Source organism: Cyprinus carpio, chromosome A5, assembly GCF_018340385.1.
Source record: "Cyprinus carpio isolate SPL01 chromosome A5, ASM1834038v1, whole genome shotgun sequence".
NCBI classification, from domain to species: Eukaryota; Metazoa; Chordata; class Actinopteri; order Cypriniformes; family Cyprinidae; genus Cyprinus; species Cyprinus carpio.
Window position 1 is genome coordinate 24,422,290 of NC_056576.1, and position 19,175 is coordinate 24,441,464.

At 39.3% G+C, this 19,175-nt stretch overlaps 1 protein-coding gene across 1 annotated transcript in view; it reads right to left on the reverse strand.

Moving 5' to 3' along the window:
* LOC109080767 (nuclear receptor corepressor 1-like) overlaps positions 1 to 19,175 on the reverse strand; it is an 86,229-nt gene that overhangs the window by 28,260 nt on the left and 38,794 nt on the right. The window contains 9 exon segments of the mRNA XM_042757369.1: positions 1,492 to 1,675; positions 2,155 to 2,272; positions 2,888 to 3,350; positions 7,051 to 7,126; positions 7,688 to 7,821; positions 12,872 to 12,934; positions 14,746 to 14,838; positions 15,591 to 15,781; positions 16,476 to 16,606. Of these exon segments, the coding sequence (XP_042613303.1) occupies positions 1,492 to 1,675; positions 2,155 to 2,272; positions 2,888 to 3,350; positions 7,051 to 7,126; positions 7,688 to 7,821; positions 12,872 to 12,934; positions 14,746 to 14,838; positions 15,591 to 15,781; positions 16,476 to 16,606 (1,453 nt within the window).

Consider the following 19,175-nt stretch of genomic DNA (forward strand, 5'->3'; position numbering starts at 1 on the left):
CCTTTTTGTTTTGTCTCAGGATGCACACCAGTAATGTTTTTTTTATCTAAGGCACATTTATAAAATATATACTTAAATGTCCTAATTGAACTATGGCCTAATCCTGCCTTAGTCTAAAGGCCAATTTATACTTCTGCGTCGGGTGCGCGTAGTAGGTACGGCGTAGCATACGCATTGACGTGTACCATACGTCGTACCCTTCGCCGTACCCTGACGCGCACCTCCTCATAAATGTAACTACGCGTCGCGACGACGCGGACTGCAAGATCTGTGATTGGTCGGCTTGGTAGTATCACGTTTCCTCCTACGCATTTTCGGAATGATCTTCTGCACTCTGGACCGCCCACCATTTTTAAATTCCGAAATTCAGTGAAGAGCCAACATGGAAATGGACCAAGTGACCGAGTGATTAATTGAAGAAGTGAGGAAATACAGCCATCTGTATGACTCCTCTTCGGGAGATTACAAAGACTGCCAGACGGCAGCGAATTCGTGGACTGTAAACACAGTGGAACCCGCTCGGGTCAACTAGCGTTTCGGCGGTGTAACTGCAGAGCAAAACAGACATACGCAGAAGTATAAATGCTAACAACAGCGTCGCCTACGGGCGTAGCCTACGACGTACACTACGGCGTACACTCGATGCAGAAGTATAAATTGGCCTTAAGCCCTGTCTGTGAAACCGGGCCTATATGTTTTCCAGCGGTCCATCTGCTTGTCTTTCAGTCTGTTTGTCTAAGGGGTGATTCGTTAACCTCAATTTTGTATTGTTCACTGCTCTCTCCCCTCAGAGACAGTTCCTTTGGTCGGGAGTTCTCCCACAAAAAGTGCTCTATTCAGATGAGATTAGTTTTATATTGGGGAGGTCAGGGAATGGCATGATTACCAAAGCGTAATTTTAACCCCTTATTAACTGCCCATGCCATTAACTTTTCTGAACATTATATGACTATTAAGATTCATCCTTTAAGATTCTTCTAAAATGAAGAAATAACAAGAGGCAAAGGCAATAAGCAAATTCACATGCTGGTTAAATCTACCTCGTTACTGTGAACAATTAATCCATGCATGCGTCTCATCTTAAAAACTGTTCTGACCTTGTAATTTCATTGAAACATAACTGGATCTTCTAATGAAAAAGACTTCACTCTGGTGGCGGACACCAATCATTTAAACCCTGCCCCTTTCTTACAATCGCCGGAAAGCTCACATTCAGATCTGCCTCCATCCAATCAACAACGATGGGTAGAACAAAAAAAAAAAAAGTTTCCAATTCCATTTCTTTATGACTTTAAAAGCCTGTGAATCTACTCTGTTAAAGAATCTCAAGTGGATATTGACCAAAGAGCGAGGACAAAATAAAGGGACATTTGAAAACTTATTAGAGGGAACAATTGCTGCTGGATTTATTGGGTTTTCTAAATTTACTACATTCACCTCAAGTGTTTTTGAGTATTTCTATATCTCTCTTTACTTCTGCATCTGACTCACCTTCTCTGTCCACTACAGTGGGGCTGTGGGTGGTGACTCGTGGCCTGCGGTCAGACTCGTTCTGGTCCAGTCTCTGTTTGTCCTCCTGCACGGACTCATGCACAGCTTTAATTTGGTGCTGGAACATAGCAAAGCCACTCAGCGGTCCTACAGGAACGTTGCTGTGACCGAATGGAGCTGAAACCTAAACAAAACATTCAGTAACAAATTATTCAGATTCAGATGGGGGCTACATGCTGGACTGATGTTCAGCAAAAATGCTCTTTTAGAAAAATGTAAATGATTAAAAGGTGCATGACTTGAGTCCATTAGCAATAGCTACGGTTTATTTGCAACATTCTCATGATATAAACCTTGTGAACGGCCAATCAGGGCCTCAGTTAGAACCATTTCACAGCCACACCAAATCGCCACAACAGACACCTCCAAACAGCACAACTAATCAGCCTAGCAGAGCAGCCAAACATATTTTCACTCATCATGATTTCAGTGTGTGGAAAATCAATTGGTATTTGCTGATTCGTTTGCTGATTGCCGCAGAAGTGCGTAATCTGCGGAGGTGGAGATGGAGGCAGGACTCACGTGGCGGGGTGGCTGGGCCCTGTCTCTGTCCAGAGGGGCATATCTGAATGCTAAGTGGGGGTAGAGGCTATGGGGACTGACCATAGGGGGGATGGTGGCGGCTCGCTGCTGTAGCTGCTGCATGTTGAGGAGTTTGGCTGAGGAGAGGACCACCGAGCCTGCAGTGCAAAGCAATGACGGCTTCTCCAGAGAGAAAAGTCTGCCACAGGAAGGAAGGAACAAGAGAATAAAATTTATTATCTACTGATACTATACTGCTAGTTACATCTAAAGGTCTCCTCACACATAAGCAACAACAAAGAGACCAGAAGTAATTTTTCATTCATTCACAGTCTATTTACCTGCTTTTGTACAATACTAGCTCAAGCACATTCCCATGCTGGACAACTAAACATTTATTTAGGTAAGTAAATAAAATAAATAAACTGTATTTAATAAAAGTTGAAGCAATATAAATAATTCATTACACATCAGAGCTAAACAGTAAGGTTTTCTTTCTGTTTAGATTTCTAATTGGCAGCTGAACATTTTGTTTCAACAACAACAAAAAAAAGATTAATGTTTTAATTAATTGACATAAACGTTACATAAATGTACTTGCACTGCAATTTATTATTTTACATTTGCATTTCTAATTTAAATACATATTATTACATGTATTATTTATTTTAATATTACTAAAAATACTATTACGTGATTTTCACACATATAAATTATATTTCAATTAATAAATCACCACCCTATCCATGCTACTAGAAACCAATAGCACTGTATGTATGAACCCCATAATAGAAGATGAGCAGCGGTTTCTCACCTTTGTCGGTCAGGTTCGGCTTCCACATCCTCATCCGCACTGCAGGTGGCGCTAGAGTCATTATCTGAGTGGTGCTGCTCCCCCTGTTTCTCCTCCTCCTTCTCCTTGATATCTGGCTCTGTCTTCACTTGGACCTGTGCTCTTTCGCTGCTTGGAGCAGTCATCTCCAAATCCTGCGGCTCAGTCTTTGGATGGATCTGCATTTCATACGCGGAGCGTGTGCGCTCATCCTGAGGAAGCCCGTCTCCAGCTTCTCCTTCTGGACTCTTCTCTACTTTCACCCGCAGCTCACAGTACGGAGGCTCCTGGCCCTTGGCATCTGCCACTGGGACTTTGGTTACCGTGTCGTCCTGGTCCGACGCGCCGTCCAGAGCGGAGTTGGGATGAGTTACAGAGTCGGATTTGGAGGGATCAGTTTGAGATGGAGAAGGCGCACTCTCTGTGTCTGAACTGTTATCGGGACCTGAGAAATGGAGATGAAAGAGCATAAGATTGAGCCATCACTTTAAATTCTTCATTAATCTGTGCAAAGAGGACATTGAATATCAAGTCCAACCTATTTCAATCTCTGCTACAGAAACACAAAAGCAGAGAAGCAAAAAACCCAAACAACCCTGCCATGACAGAGCAGAGGGGGGGCATCTGAGGTCACCATCGCTGCACGTGGCATCACGCAATCAAGTTAATGCACTTCTGGACAGCAAACCTCCTTTGGCTACTTTATCACTGATGACACCCTCCGGAGCCACAGGAAAATATTAATATACCTATAAAATATTAATTCTCTGATAAATCCACAGGTTTTGATTGATTATTCAGCTTTTACAATTAGTTAAAATATTGAGTTAAACAGTCTAACTAATAAGTTTTGAAAATGTTAGATAAATATATTACTATTGTACAATTACAATTATTATACAACTATTTGTATAATACAATAAATATATTTGGCACAAAAAAAATAGATGAGAGACATTCTCATTAACCATTTAATTAACTGTATGAAAAAGTAACTGATGGACTGATGGATCATTCTGCCTAACATCTCCTTTTGTAAGTCATATGAAAAAAACAAATGTCAGTGATAAGACATTTGTATTTACCTTATAGAGTTATAATAATCAATACAGTCCCAAGCTAGATCAAGCTTTAATCTATGCAAATTACTTTTTTTTGTATTCACTAATAAAAAGATTTAACATTAGCTACTGTAGCTCCACACTGGAGCTGCTTCGTAACAGAAAATCAAGTATAATTCTAATTGAAAGGGACCACTGACCCTGTTTTTCATGTTTAACACTGTAAAGCTGCTTGCTTTAAAGCAATCGATGGCATAAAGAACTATATAAATAAACGTGATGTGGCTGGAGTGCTGACAGCAGAGCAAACATGTGCTTGTTGATTTGGTTTGTTGATTTATTAACTTTTGTTTTCTCACCACTGTCAGTTTTGTTGTGTGTTTATTTCGTTATTTAGAGGACAGTGCACAGCACATTTATGTATTCCTTTAAACACCGCTCTCCGCAGCATCTGGTTCAGCTGTGTTTACACTCCGACATGTTCCCATCAGTGTGATGTTATTCCACCAGTATTCTAGACCCTTACTTGATGAAATTACTAATTTAAAAATAAAATAAAATAAAAACATGTTAGTCATCGTTTTCGATAATGTAGAATAATTGTTACAGGCTTAATAGCCACATCACAATAACAGGCTTGCAGAGAATGACACACATCCGACAACTAGAAAGCGACTATCCTTCTCTCATCCCTCCATCCTTCTCTCTGAAAAAAAACTTTCCCTCATCTATAATTCCTCCCTCCTCTTGCTGTGTGGATACTCTCTGCCACTCTCACAGTCTGTTTCTCTGTCCTTCTCTCGGAAAGTGATGAAGGCTAACCTGCTTTGCATACCAGGAGTATGTCAGAAGGCAATACTCCAAAAAGCAGACAGGGGAGAGAAAGAAGTTTGAGTAGCATCTAGCACATGACAAGTAACCAAGGAAAGCAGACCAGGGAAGCAGCCTTGCAGGTTTTTGCAAAGAGAATCTGAATAAGGTTTATAATGCACCAGGGCAGAGAATTATGGAATTTAAGAACAAAAGAGAGTACAGTACATAAATGTAAGTATAATGTTTAAAAATGAATGAATACTTATTCAGCAAGGATGCATTAAACTAATTTTAAAAAAGATTTGTAGTGCAAATAAATGCTGTTCTTTTGAACTTTCTATTCATAAAAAAAGTTTCTACAAAAATACTAAGTAGCAAAACGGTCTTCAACATTTATAATAATAATAAATGTTTCTGGAGCACTAAATCATCATAGCTGAAGGATCATGTGACACTGAAGACTGGAGTAATGACTGCTGAAAATGCAGCTTTGCCATAACAGAAAGCAAATGGTCCAAACTTCTGATCAGAAGTGTAGATGGGATGGAAGAAGGCCAAGCGAACATACAGGCACCCAAAGGGAAAGAAAGTGGTTTAACAGACGTCTAACTGATAATTATTGTCCTATATTTGATAGTACAAGTGTTGTTCCAAGCAGAGGCATGTTTAGAGATTTGGAGGCACTCAGCAAGTGGTCCCGAGGGAAATCCCATTCCGGGGAGGGGGATTGCAAACCTTGGGATCCTCCCCCCTCAGTAGAAATCCCATGGAAATCGTGTTCCGGTTGGGGTAATAGCAATCCCTCTCAGTAGAAAAATGGGTTCCGCAGGGCCCAACACAATTGTGTGGGTTCCAAGAGTGCTGATATGAAGAGTTGGAATGTGTTAATGTATCAGACAGGTATCTCTGGGCCTGAATTGGCTGAATTTTCATGGGCAAATAACTACTTTTATTGTGTTTAAAATGCAAGTTGAATTTTTGTTTAAAGAATTCTATAAAGACTTGAAGTCGTGTTGTAGCACTGAATATCACAACAACCATGCCTGAATAAAGCACAACAGATCAAACATACTCAGCAGAAGCACTCAGTTTCCTTACAGCATATTTATTTGAATATTTAAAGCCAGGGAACGCTTATATAAGAGTGAGTGTGGCAGACAGAATTAGTCCAGATATCTTATCCCTTCTGAACATTCCTCTTTTTCCACTCTCTTTTCTTTGTGTTTCTGCCTTATTCACTTGTTTCTTCTCCCTTTCATCCACTCCTCCCCCACATAGCTGGTTCTCTCCTCATTTGCTCCTGATTCTCACTCATTAAGCATACAGACAGAAGTAGAAGAAGGATGTTGACCTCTGTGGCAGTGCAGCGTGGTCTGGGGTTTTGCTGTCAGATCTAATCAACGCACTGCAGTCAGACAGGTCAGCACACTGCTCTACTGCTCCCTCTTTCTGTGTCAGTCTGTCTGTTTCTGCTCTCTTTACATTATGGCCCCACTACTTCTCTTCCTCTATGCTTGATCAGACTCTGGGCTCATGGGTCACAGAGAAAGAAACTGACAGTGATGGGTTTTAGGGTGCTTGTTTAGGCATTAGGGTTTATGTTGGAGGCAGCTGGCTGTAAAAGAATTTAAGGGTATTTTCAAACTTGGTTCGACTGCCTGGTCTGAATCCAAGTTCAACTGCCCTCCCCTCTGGACTGAATTCATATTATTTTATTTGGGTCCGAACCGTCGTTTGCATTATCAAGCCAGGAACTGATTACCCGGTTGCTTAGTAACGACAGCACAGAAGGCGGCAGCAAAATGCGTAGCATTGCTCTCTTCACTTTTATATGTACTGTATGTTTTTGAACCGTTGGTTTTGTTTCCAAAGCTTCAGTAAATAACGGCACCTATTTCTGTCTTACAAATGTACTGCAAATGCTCTAAAGAATGCTGAAGGTGAACAGAAATGAGATATATAGCTCACTGCTTGCAGCGTGTCAGTCAAGCTTGTCAGTAAAGTCAGTGAACTTCCGCAATTTGGTACTTCACTTCTGAAATTTGGTACGACTGCATTCACATCAGTAGTGAACCATACCGGAGTTCACTTGAACCGTAAGCCAGGCCGCCCCTTTTAAGCGTAATTCGTTACAGTTTGCGGGTGCGCACCTGAGTTTGGAAGACAGCGTTCACATCGTTCAAACGTACTGAACTCTGATGTCAACTGAAGCCAGGTGCGCACCAAAAGTGCTAGTGTGAAAGGACCCTAAATCACAGAGAGAGATCATACCATCACTCTCCTCATCTTCATCAGGCGCAGGATCGCTCTGTGATGGGTCTCGATTTCCACGGAGCCGACGGGAACCCTGCACACAACAACATAAGAGGTGCAAAAATTACAAGATACCCACATAAACAGTTCAAAACTGTAGATTACATCACATTCATGCGCATTTGGAAGACATTTTTACGTTTTTTTTTTTGTCCCCTTCATGGGACGCTACTTTCTTGCGCCACTTTTTAAATATCATGCATAAAAACAGCAAAACCACTGTTACTTGTAGGAAACTGGTAACTAGTAGATTTAGATATATACTATTGTTTAAAATTTTAAGGTGAGTAAGTTTTTTTTTTTTAAAGAAATTAATAATTAACATCACAAGAATAAATTACATTAAGAAATTAAAAAGAAAACCAATCAAATTGTAAAATAAATTAGTAAATAACAGTTTTTTTTTATTATTATTGTATTGTTGATTAATTAAATGAAGAGATTGTGAGCAAAAGAGACTACTTTCAAAAATCTTAATGATCCCAAATTTTTGTACGATAATTTAAATATCTAGATATAAAAGGAATGACCTTCTAAAAAATTTTTGTTTGGATGTAGCAGATTTATTCTATGAATGCTGGATCTGTACCTGTACCTTGTGTTGCCGTAGTAGATTGTCTAGGTTGTATCGTCTCTTGTTGTTGAAGTAAAAGTTCTTACACTGAGCTTCACTCTTAGAGCCTACCATCTTAGAAATGGCTGACCAGTTCCTACCATGTTCAACCAGCCCTGTGCACAAGAGAAAGAAGGTAAGGTTATGAATGAATGGAAGTCACCTGGAGCCATACAATACCCTTATGTGTTACTAATGGTTTTCTGGATTAATGGAGCCGAATATTAACCACAAGATCATTTAACAGGTCCCACTATAACATGAAGATAACACACTCTTTCCTTCAGCGGCACTATTTAAACATGAAACATGTCTGGGTTTTAGTTAGCAATGACTGTGCCACTCCTTCTGCCTCTGTGTTGCAGATAATCCTGCCAGCTTAGCTAGAATGGATGAACTAGTTAATGCAGGATGTGCAGGGCACCACAAGGTTGAAGCAGCCCGATTAGCTGAATTCCTGATGAGCATCAGCATGAGAATCAGCCTAATTTCTTAGTATACTACAAATAGACACATTATTGATGATTATTAAGGTTGCAAGGGATGCAAATCATTTAATATTAGGTCAAGAAATGAGAAAGGATAGCTATCCATAGAAATCTTAACAATAACAGCTCACTCTATAAAAGTGTTAACACATTAGTAGAATGTGAGCAAAAAATGTCCATTGTCAATAGTGCAGCATTGTCTGCCGCACTGTTCACAAAGATGTTGCTTTCAAACCAAACAGATTTCCGACAACCAACGCAGTGAATTTGTGTGACCATTCTGAATCAGATGCAAAATCTACACAGACAAATCTTTTGCCTTCAAGCAGATTCCAGATTTCAAAATTTCCTAATGAAATGTCTCAAGTTCAGACAATTTACCAAACAACATTAAATGTGACAGCACCTTAAAGATTGCGGCTCACTAACCAACTCTAAACAGATTGACAACAGTATGGATGGCAAACCTACTGGAAGAGTGGTTTGGAAAAGTGTTTACTTCTGCCATTTCTCAGGTTCTTGCAATGTCCCAATTTGGTGGAAAATTAAACTGAATTGCAACAGATCAACTCTGAATTCAATTAGTGAAGTGATTTTACCCTGTGAATGTGTATCATCTGTATTTGTCTATTCAGGGTCATAGTACACATGACCAGGACAAACATGCATGCCAGGAGCAGTTGTCAGCTTCAAAGATCAAAAGATTCACACTGAACTTATACACATTGTTTTCCCTGTGTGTTCTTTTCTTTATTATGATATTTTAAGTGTCTCCAGAAAGTACTCAAGCTACACAAACAGCAAAGATAACAAATGACATCTGTGAAACTGTTTGTGGTTTAGTGTTCACAAATCAAAGTTTGGACCAGATCATAGCGGTCTCTGATCACTAACATGACCATGAAATCCTACCCCACCAACTGCCAACCAAGATATTCAATCTAGCTGGATGTTCTCAGAGACCATGAGGACAGTCAATAGTGCCATTGACTCAAGAGCTTAAGACACTTACTTGAACAAATTTCCTATGATAAATTTATATTAGGGCTGAAACAATATTTTCAAGGCTAAAACTAATATTTTTATGGTCAAGAAGTCGTTTGATCTCATATGACCTAATGTAAGAGGCTGCAATAACGCTGTTTGACCAGTATGGTGCTGTAGCTGTAACTCAGCGCTCCTGGATGAAATCCAACAGAAGATGACACGCAACCAAACCTGAAGCTTTTGAGTGGCGCTCAGATGAATATGTAAAAAATGACAGTGGTGAGAAAAGAGCATCTGAGTTTAGCGATGTGGATGACTGCATGAGCTCTACAGCTTGGAACTCGGTAAAGTCCAGTCATGTCATGTTTATTTATTATATTATATAACACTTTAATGCAATAGTCGGGGAAGTCGTGGCCTAGTGGTTAGAGAGTTTGACTCCTAACCCTAAGGTTGTGGGTTCGAGTCTCTGGCCGGCAATACCACGACGGAGGTGCCCTTGAGCAAGGCACCAAACCCCCAACTGTTTCCCGGGCGCCGCAGCATAAATGTATATAAATATAAATAAATATATAAATATAATATATATATATATATATATATATATATATATATATATATATATATATATAAATCTTAAAAATCATTGTATATATCTTCTTAAAGTAAGGATAAGTCAGACTTGACTTAAAACTCAAATGGTAAGAATGATTTCATGAATTTTTTGGGGGTTATTTCAAATTAATTGTTGTGTTTAAGCACTACCACAAAACTAGCTACATATAATACATAGTAGGGGATAGGGGACCTTTGTTAATTTTAGCTTATAAAAATGTCAATCTTTGGCAGTATTCAGTAAATATCCGCGGCCATACACAAGACGCATTTACTGTAGCAGCGTGCGCGCGCACACATACAGGACTCAGTCTAAAGAGAGTGCAAAAAAAACGGCACACAACTGAATGAAACCAATTGCTGCATCTTGAGACAGACTCTTCAAAGTAACTGTTCAAAAACACAGTGCGTTTAAAATGTGAAGCCATTATTATGGTAATTTACAGGCAGTGCAAAAATACAATCCTTGAAATGATTTTGATTTAGTTTATCAGTGAGTCTTCAGTAAGAAACGTAATTTATTAAATCTTATAAAGAAATAAGAATAAAAATAAGATGATCTTAAGAAAATATTTGAGAGGTTCTTAAGGAACATTCTTACAAACTCCTAACTTATTTCTTAAGAAGATTTGAGTACTCAGTGAGCAATCATCATGTCACAAGTACTGAATTAATCACTGCAAACATCATAGTTCAAGATCAACCACCTTGAGCTGCAGTGGTTTATGGCATGGGCTGACCTTGATACGGTCCCTCTGTTATCTCTCTTCACTGCGCTTGTGTGACAGGGTAAAACCAGGTTTATGCTTGACATGATAATACAAGCAAAAAGGTGTCAATTTAACAAACTCAAGAACTTCTGATGAGACATTTATTTTCTGTTCATTGCCACCTGTTGTTTCAGCAAACAGTGTTGCATCTTTCAGGTCTGCGTGGCAACTACAGTTCTCAACAGAATACAAAACAATACTCAGTTCCTCCAAACAAATACTCAAACTCAGTGTGCAGTTCTCCTAGTCCCCAATCTGTCACTGTAAGACTGTCCTCCAATTAAATTGAACTGTGCAGCAACACTGATGGCTCACCAGAGGTCTGTGTAAAATAAACAGGGAGAAACACACACACCTATGTGTTTGTTCCTCAGTGGACTGAACTTCCCCTCTACTAAAGAGAGGACTAAAAAAGACACAAAGAAAGAGGAAACAGAAGGAATTCACTCAGATGAATGCAATATGACCTGAAAACACTTCTGCAAACTCTGGTCCTATGAGTAGTTAGTGTGTTAATGCTTCTGTGAGTGCTTTTAATTTTTTATTAATATAAACCCCACTGCACTTAAATTTGTATATCTGTCGATGGGTATTTTTCAAAAATATTGTATTCGAATATTTGGGCTCGTAAAAAATTAATGTTCGAATATTCATTTATTTAAATGATGTTTAGGTTTTTGACATTTCTGAACAAGCTTGTTAATAGGCATTATATACAACAATGTGCTACTGCTACGTTACATTATATCTCAAGATTTTCTTTTAGTTGAAAATGTATAAAAAAACAAGGTAACAGGAAAAATAAAGCAGACAGTGCCAATTACAGTAAAGAACCTACATGTTTATCATGTTTATTTTGTCTCACATCATGTTAAATGTTGAGAAAAACAATGATATCCACATGAAAGTTGGCTCCTTAGTCTGATAACAATAAGAACATGCGCCCACACAGACGTTCCTGAGACACAAAGATAACTGTGTGCTAAGCAAAGTTTCTTTCAGCGCTTTGTGTTTTCTGTTCTTAAAGCACTCTCCCTCGAGGAAACTTAAAGGAAGCATATGTCTCGAGATCATCAGATAAGCTCTCTTCTCGGCTCACTCGGGGTACAGCTGCGCTTGCCTGCAGTCATCAATGCAGTGATGGACTTACCTCACTCGACTGGTGTTTGGATTTCATGTGATTTCTCATTGTGGTGGTGATATTATGATAACTCAGTTTCAATGATTCATTTGATCGAAAGTAATTCCATTTTTTAAAATCATTTTGAGCAAAGTAATTACAAAATTTGCCAGGCACACAGCAACATTCTGTGATCAAATACAAGCAACTTGTTAACACGCTCCTCAGCGCGACCCAGTGCGTTTACTTATAGCTGACTTTTAGTTTGCATCCTTAGGATTGATCATGGATTCCATGCATTTACAGCCAGCAAAGCAAAACACAGTAAAATCTGAAGTGTTTTTATTTTTCAAAGAATAATTACATATTGAATATTCAACTATTTGTGTATAAAATATAGACTTGAATTGACAATTTAAAATAGTAAAATTGCTAATTAATTCACAAATTTTATTTAAATACATAATATTTTTAGAGTTTTTTTTTCAGGATTCTTTGATGAAAATATGTTCAAAAGAACTGCATTTTTTTTTTTTTTAAATAGAAATTATAACATTTAAACTGCAAGATTATAAATGTCTTTAATACTTTTGATCAAAATAAAGGTAGGGTAGGTGATTTTGGAGAGGCTAGCAAGATTCCACCTTCCCTGCATAATCACTCTGCAAAGCAGAGCAAGGATTTTAGGAACAATGTGCTGAATTGTCATGAAATAATGCCATTAAACCACAAATTTTAAATGTTTTTGAATGTCCAAGAACAAGTCTTGTGTTTCTTGTAATTAATTTTTTTACTTTTTGTTTTTTTGTGGTTTTTATTCGGTTGTATTCAGTGAGAAAGCCCATTAAACTTTAAACTCAAAACATTTGCCCTACACACTATTCCTGTCATTCTTTCACACGGGGTGAATGGTCGTCTTGTGAAGTTTCTAGTGTGTCAAACAGTCACTTCAGTTTCTTCTGTGCAGTCCTAATCTACTACAAAGAGGATTCTCACAAGCACAACCCTAACCAACTTCCCCAACATGGAAACCCATGTAAAACCACAAAGACATCAAACAAGTAGAGCAAAAGTGAGGTGAAAAGTGTGTGTGTGTGTGTGAAAATGAGATCAGACAGAGCCAACTGAGAACCAGAGAAGGAGGTGGGGGGTGGGAGAGGGAGATGAAGTAAAAGTCAAGCAGTACCTTTTTTGGCAATCTCCATCTCCTCCTCTGTCCAGCGAGACGTCTCTCCAGCTTCAACTGCACCTGTTGCGACACACACCGGCAGCGTCAGTGAGGGAAAACTCAAGCAGTGCTAAACGACTCGACTCATCTCACACCCTCCCTCTCTATCTGTTTACACTCGGGCGCTGCGGAGACCTCCACCCTCCTCAAGACCTTCCCTCCCTCCCTCAGTCTCCAACCGCAACCTGGTGCTTACTGGACTCAACTAGGCAGTCTCGCCTCTCTCTTTCTCCTGTCTCTCTCTTTCACACAGTCTCTAGGAGAGTCCAGTCAGCTGATCTCAAGCAGACAGTGGAGGAGTGCAGAAGCACCTCCCTTCTGGGTCTAAGACCAACACACACACACTCTCACTCACTCACCCATATCATTGGGCAGTCTGTCTCATAACAGTAGCCGAGCTAAAGCGAGCAGCGCAACAACCCCTCCCTTCGTAATTTCCACTCAAACTACAGCAAGAGCAAAAGAGAGAGAAAGACAGCACCGAAGAGAAAGACAGCCTGTGCTCTCCTCTCCCGCCCGCTCCGAGGGTCTCCTTGAAATTGACTAAACACTAAGACAGATTTAGCACAGTGTGAACCTCTGACATTTATGCGAGAGTGTGAGAGTGTGTCCCGCAGTGTTTGGAGGACTTGGATGTCTCCGCTTAAACTCTTTGGTGACCCACTAGACGCTGTTTATGTCACCCCGTGACCCCGGAGTGTGTGCGTTTTACATTCATATGCTCATACTCCACTACTTTGTCATGCTGATAGCGGTTTAGACATGGGATTAGTGCATTATGGCTCTTGAGCACCAGTTTAAAACTTTAAACCTACTTTAAAGACCGAGAATTACAAAATAAAAATCAAGCACAGACACAAACTTTATCAGCCGAGATGGACAGACTCTCTTCGGGCTCACGAGGGCTAGAGGTTTAATAGCTTCACTGGTCCAGCAGATCATAATACAGAGGACGGCGGTCAGACTGGAGACTCCATCATGAAACACAATCGGTGACGAGACTTCAGGGTACGGCGCACTAATCCGCTATAATTTCTGACATGGACGCAGCCTGCGTTCAGGGGCAAATGTAATGAACAATTTTTACTGAGCGATGAGGTCTCTTAATTCATTTTAAAGTGGCACCAAAAGCTAAATGAAACAATCAGGCTGGTCTTTCATTCCCCTTTTCGCTCTAATCAAACTCCTCCTGAGACTCGCCGCATTTACCTGCCTCTCATTATTGTCTCCATGGTGATCCCTCCACCCGCTGTCACCACGGCAACACAAACTCAGAGACCTTGAGTCTGGCATTGGGTGGCAGGAAGAAGAGAGGGATTTGGAGACAGGAAAGAATGGACAAACAATCTCACACACAGAGAGAGAGAGATGGAGCAAAAGAGCAACAAAAAAAGGCGAAGGGAGGAAACCAAAGAGTGCGAAAGAAATAAACAGTAAAACAAAGAGAAATACTTTATATCACAACAGTGAAAGAACTGAAATAATGCTGAAGAGATGTGGTTTCGTGAGCCCCAGGGATCAAATTCTCTGTGTTTCTGTACAGCAGCCCTTCTATCACAACAGCAACTGAATCAAAGCCCACAAACAACACGTACACCATGCTGCGGTCAGAGAAAGCAGCAAACTAGGTGACTTTCAGGCTTTGTAATGAGGTCACAGAGGAACAGCTCACACTCCCACAGACTGACCACACGATCAGCAGAAAAACATCACCGAGCCAAACCAACGCACCTTTTTGAGAGGTGACAAAGTGAGAGAGTGTGTTGATGTGAGAAGCTATTTGAACAGAAAGACAGTATGAAAGAAAGTATGTGAAAAACGACAGCGCTTACCTCGTGTCTCTGCACTGGCTGCAGGAGAGGGTTTTGCAGGCTCTCGTGCTGGTTTCTGCTCAGGTTTAGAGGGGGGTGTGGGCTCTGGCAGAACTAAGCAACACAAAGAATAAACCATCAGGACTTGGGCTCAGTTCTGATTGTGTGCCCTTGTATTAGGAAGTTGGATGCATTATTAGCAAATCAGTTTGTTTGGACTGATCATTAAGAAAAACAAAACAAAACACCACATCACTAGCTCTCAGATGTTATTTTTATGTTAGGTGTTATGTTTTGTGTAATTGTGTAAATGTGAAACTGTTTGACTGAATGAAAGAGAGTTAAGTCTCTACAATAACGTAAGATTTTAAAAATCTTTTTACTAAGATTTTGTTTTTCTGCTAGTTAGGCCAGTAATTCAGATTTTTACTTTTTATGCGTTTACTGGCTCCATTTTTTGTGTATCATAAAAATTTTTTTTCATTTAACATTCACTTTCTATTATAATTTTTTCTTTTCTTTTCTTTTCTAAAATTGTGTAATACACCAACTTAGTAGGTTTTTGATTTGCAAAAATTGCTGAAAAGTAAGAGTAAAGACATTTAAAATGTTTGTAAAGATTTCCACTTAAAAAAAACACACTGTTCTTTTGGACTTGCTACTCAAATATTAAAACAAATATTAAGCAGCACAGCTGTTTTTAAATAAACATTTTAAATGAATGATAATAATATTCAATGCTTCACATCAAACCAAATGTTTAAGTTTGCAAGGCATAAAAACACATAGTCAACAAATGTAGGATGAGAACGCAGCACTGGCCAGACAGAGCAAGTAACGGTTGCTCATGGGTATTTGAGTGTTACCTGTTTCAGGCGGCGGTGGAGGTGGTTCCTCTGCAACCACAGATGCAGCCTCATTATTGGCCATGGAGCGGGTGGTGATGCGGCCCTTACGGCGGCCCTGGCTGTTGGCGGTCTTTCTGCCGCGTGGCGTGCTCTGCTCCTTACCCTCTTCCTCCTCTCCCTCACACTTCTCTTTATCTTTACTGATGTCCCTGCAGAGGCAAAGACAAGGAATAAAGACTCTCCTCTGCACTCAACTCTATTCAGCTACATCTATTCAGATGGTCAGGGTGAGCAGAACTCAAGAGTTACAAACGCAGACACCGTGAGAATTTCTCATCTGCTATGGTGTATTAGTTTATCACAGAATTTTCGTAACAGAAGCTCACACAGATCTCAAAACCACTTCTTTACCATTTTGCGTATTCACAAAAGAGTAAAAAATGATTAATTTTCATGATTAATTCTACTTTTTGTTGAATTCCTGGTAGTGACATAACATGTCCCGAGTAAAGCAAACCATCTCCTCCAAACCAAATGAGTTAATGAGGCTAATCTTAAGCCCCCGTTACAATAAGGCTACCCTCACAGAAAACAGATCATCTCACTTCCTTTAAACTACTGCACACTCATTGAGAGAGCAACAAAACATCTCTCTGCTATCTATTATTTGGGTGGTTTAAGTGAAAATTTTCTTTCAAACTGTTCAAAATTTTTGAAAACACTGCAATTTTGAGACTATATCCTGCATCATACCAACAAAACTATAACTGTGCTGTTATCGCTCCCAAATTTTCAGTGTGCATGTGGGCTCTGAGATCTCTCAGTGGAGTTGGAGAAAAAGGGCAAACTGAGGCCAAAAAATGTAAAATGAAAAATGGTATTATAAAATGGTATGGAACTTACTTAGAGTCCTCTTTTTCATCTTTCTCCTCCTCTTCCTTCTTCTCCTCGTCCTCTTTCTTCTCTGATTTTTCTGATTTGTCCTCTTCGTTCTTGTCGTCTGCCTTGTCTTCCTGTGAAGGTCGCGTTATCTGCTTTAAAAGGAAAAGAACCACAATAAAAGAGGCATTTAGACAGCTGACCTTTTTAAGAGCACATACCTGTGACCAGGCTCTCATCACAGGAATAACCAGCAATTCACCTTAAATTGTGTCAGTCCAGCTATGAAGCCAAGAAGGGCTTATGTACTATCAAACACCAAATAGACAATATGATGAAACATGATATTATATTTGATTATAATATTTGATATTTCATCAAAGTGGATATTTTAGATACATTTATTAAGCTCGCCTTCTTTGTTGCACATGCTTGCACATCTCTCAATTAAGTTTTTTTTTAAATCAATAACGACTAGTTAGTGCTATTAGAGCAAGTTTGTGTGTGAAATAAACTGAAAATATATATACAGTGTATGAAAATTGTGTGCGGATCATGTCATAAGAATGACTTCTTGACTATATTCAGACTGCCATTTCCTGAGCTTGGAAACTTTGTCAAGGAATTTTCTACATTTCACTGTTCGCCATTGTGATAGAGACCACAAAACGGATCTCACTTCAGTTTAAAGCCAGACAGCAAATTGAAACGCATCCTCTAAATCATTCCTGCTCTGGACTGAATCAGTCAGAATTCCTGTCTGGTTACTGTTGATCTATCTCCGTCTCTCCCTTACTTAAAAAAAAAAAAAAAATACTTTCCTAACAAGGAATGTGAAAGAGCTTTGCAATTCTACCATTTCTCAAATGACCTGACAACTGAACGAATCTGAATAATGGAGTCACCTTCACTGTGCAGGCTAGTTGATACTGAATAACAAGAACAAAGTAACCTAGCTGGACTACCTTAAAAAAATTTAGTTTATCTTCAACTTAGAAAGGTCTTTAAAATGTAGCTTTCCATGCTCAATGGTGCTATTTTTATTTTCTTTGCCTTTTGAAAACTAATCTAATCTTCAGTGTGTCGATGAGCACAGAACTCTTAAGATCTAATACATATGACACAAACACAGAATATGGGTCAAAGGGTAAATGCGCATGATTGACATGACTGGAATGGCCAAAAAGTATTTCAAAGGAGGCCAGACATCTAAACATGCAAAGCATACAATGATGTCAGCATGTGATAAACACCAGGACATAGATGTCACCAACAAAAAGAAAGGACCAAGAAAAATATGAACAGAGAAGAAGCAGATGATCAAGTGAGAGAAAAGCTAAACAGAGCAAGTACTGGCCAATCAGAACAAAGTCCCGTAGGTGGTGCTCACACGAACAGAAAACCTAGAAACACAATCCACACACACAAAACACAATGACACCAATGTTTATGCTGTAAGTTTAAAGAGTGTCTTTCTCAGAACAGTAGAATTCAGGAGTAAAACCCATCTGTTTCCAATGTTCATGAACATGCATAAACAAACATGTACCACAGATCTGAATTTGTATCTGTAGTCACACATTTGATACAATAAATGCAGGTCAATGACATGCACTGCTGTTCCAAAATTTGGGGTCGGGTAAGATTGTTTCCATTTCAGAATTCAGAATTCAGGAATTTAAAAACATGTCATTATAGAAGAGATGTATTCAAGTCACTGCATGCATGAAATGCATTTTTCATATACTTTAATAAATTAATTTGACAAAGAAAAGTGTGATGTGACCCATATTTATCCAACAGGTGCAAAGAACATTATACCGCATCAAAGTTGATTCTGTACTGTAGAACATCTGGAGGCCAGCAGAGTCAGTGCAGAAACTGAGAGATTTCAGGCTTCTTAAGGTTTAGAGAAAGCAAATCTATTTAATCAAGAAGTTTCAAATCCGTTTAAACTTTAAAAACCATCTTTGCTTTATGAGAAATTTTTTTTAGAACTCTTAGGAAATTAAGTTTGCAATTTGAGTTTACTTGACAGCCTTCCAAACATGAGACCTTGTTATTAAGGTTATCAGCATGTGCAAAGCAGGTGACAATAGTTTTCACAAATAGGAAAAGAGCTGGGTCAGTTTCTCACTGATTACAAATGTAAGTTACACATAAAAACCAATGTAAACAAAGCCAAATTATCAAACTAAATATTTAGGTTTCTAACATGAACATAGACACTGTCTAGTGCAGTGTTTTCATCTGCAGGCCGAGTCAGACAATTAAGTGAAAATGTAAGTGTTTAAATGTAAGTTAATGTAAAAAAAGAAAACGTAAGGTCTTCTTTAGACTAACATTAGTCTAAGTGCAGAACAGCAGTTGGTGGAGAGGGTCTTATTTCCTTCGGTTTGAAGAGGGAGCCAGTGTGCTAATGGCCCAAGGTTTTTTATCATGGTTGTTGGCACGGACAGAGGAACTGGAGCCCCTCCTCCTGCTCGCTCTGTTCCACGAAAGAGAAGCAAAGCACTGGAACAAGCAGGGCTCAGCCAACACAAACAAGCTGCGCAGCTGCCAGATGGGACCAAAAAAACAAACAAAAAAAAACATGTCAGAACCTCTGCCACAGAGACGTGGAGAACAAATAAGGGGAAGGAAGGGAAACTGAGAGAGTTCAGGTCAAAACAAAAATAAAAATGACAGAGAAAGGGGCCAATACATGAAAGACATATAGCAAGC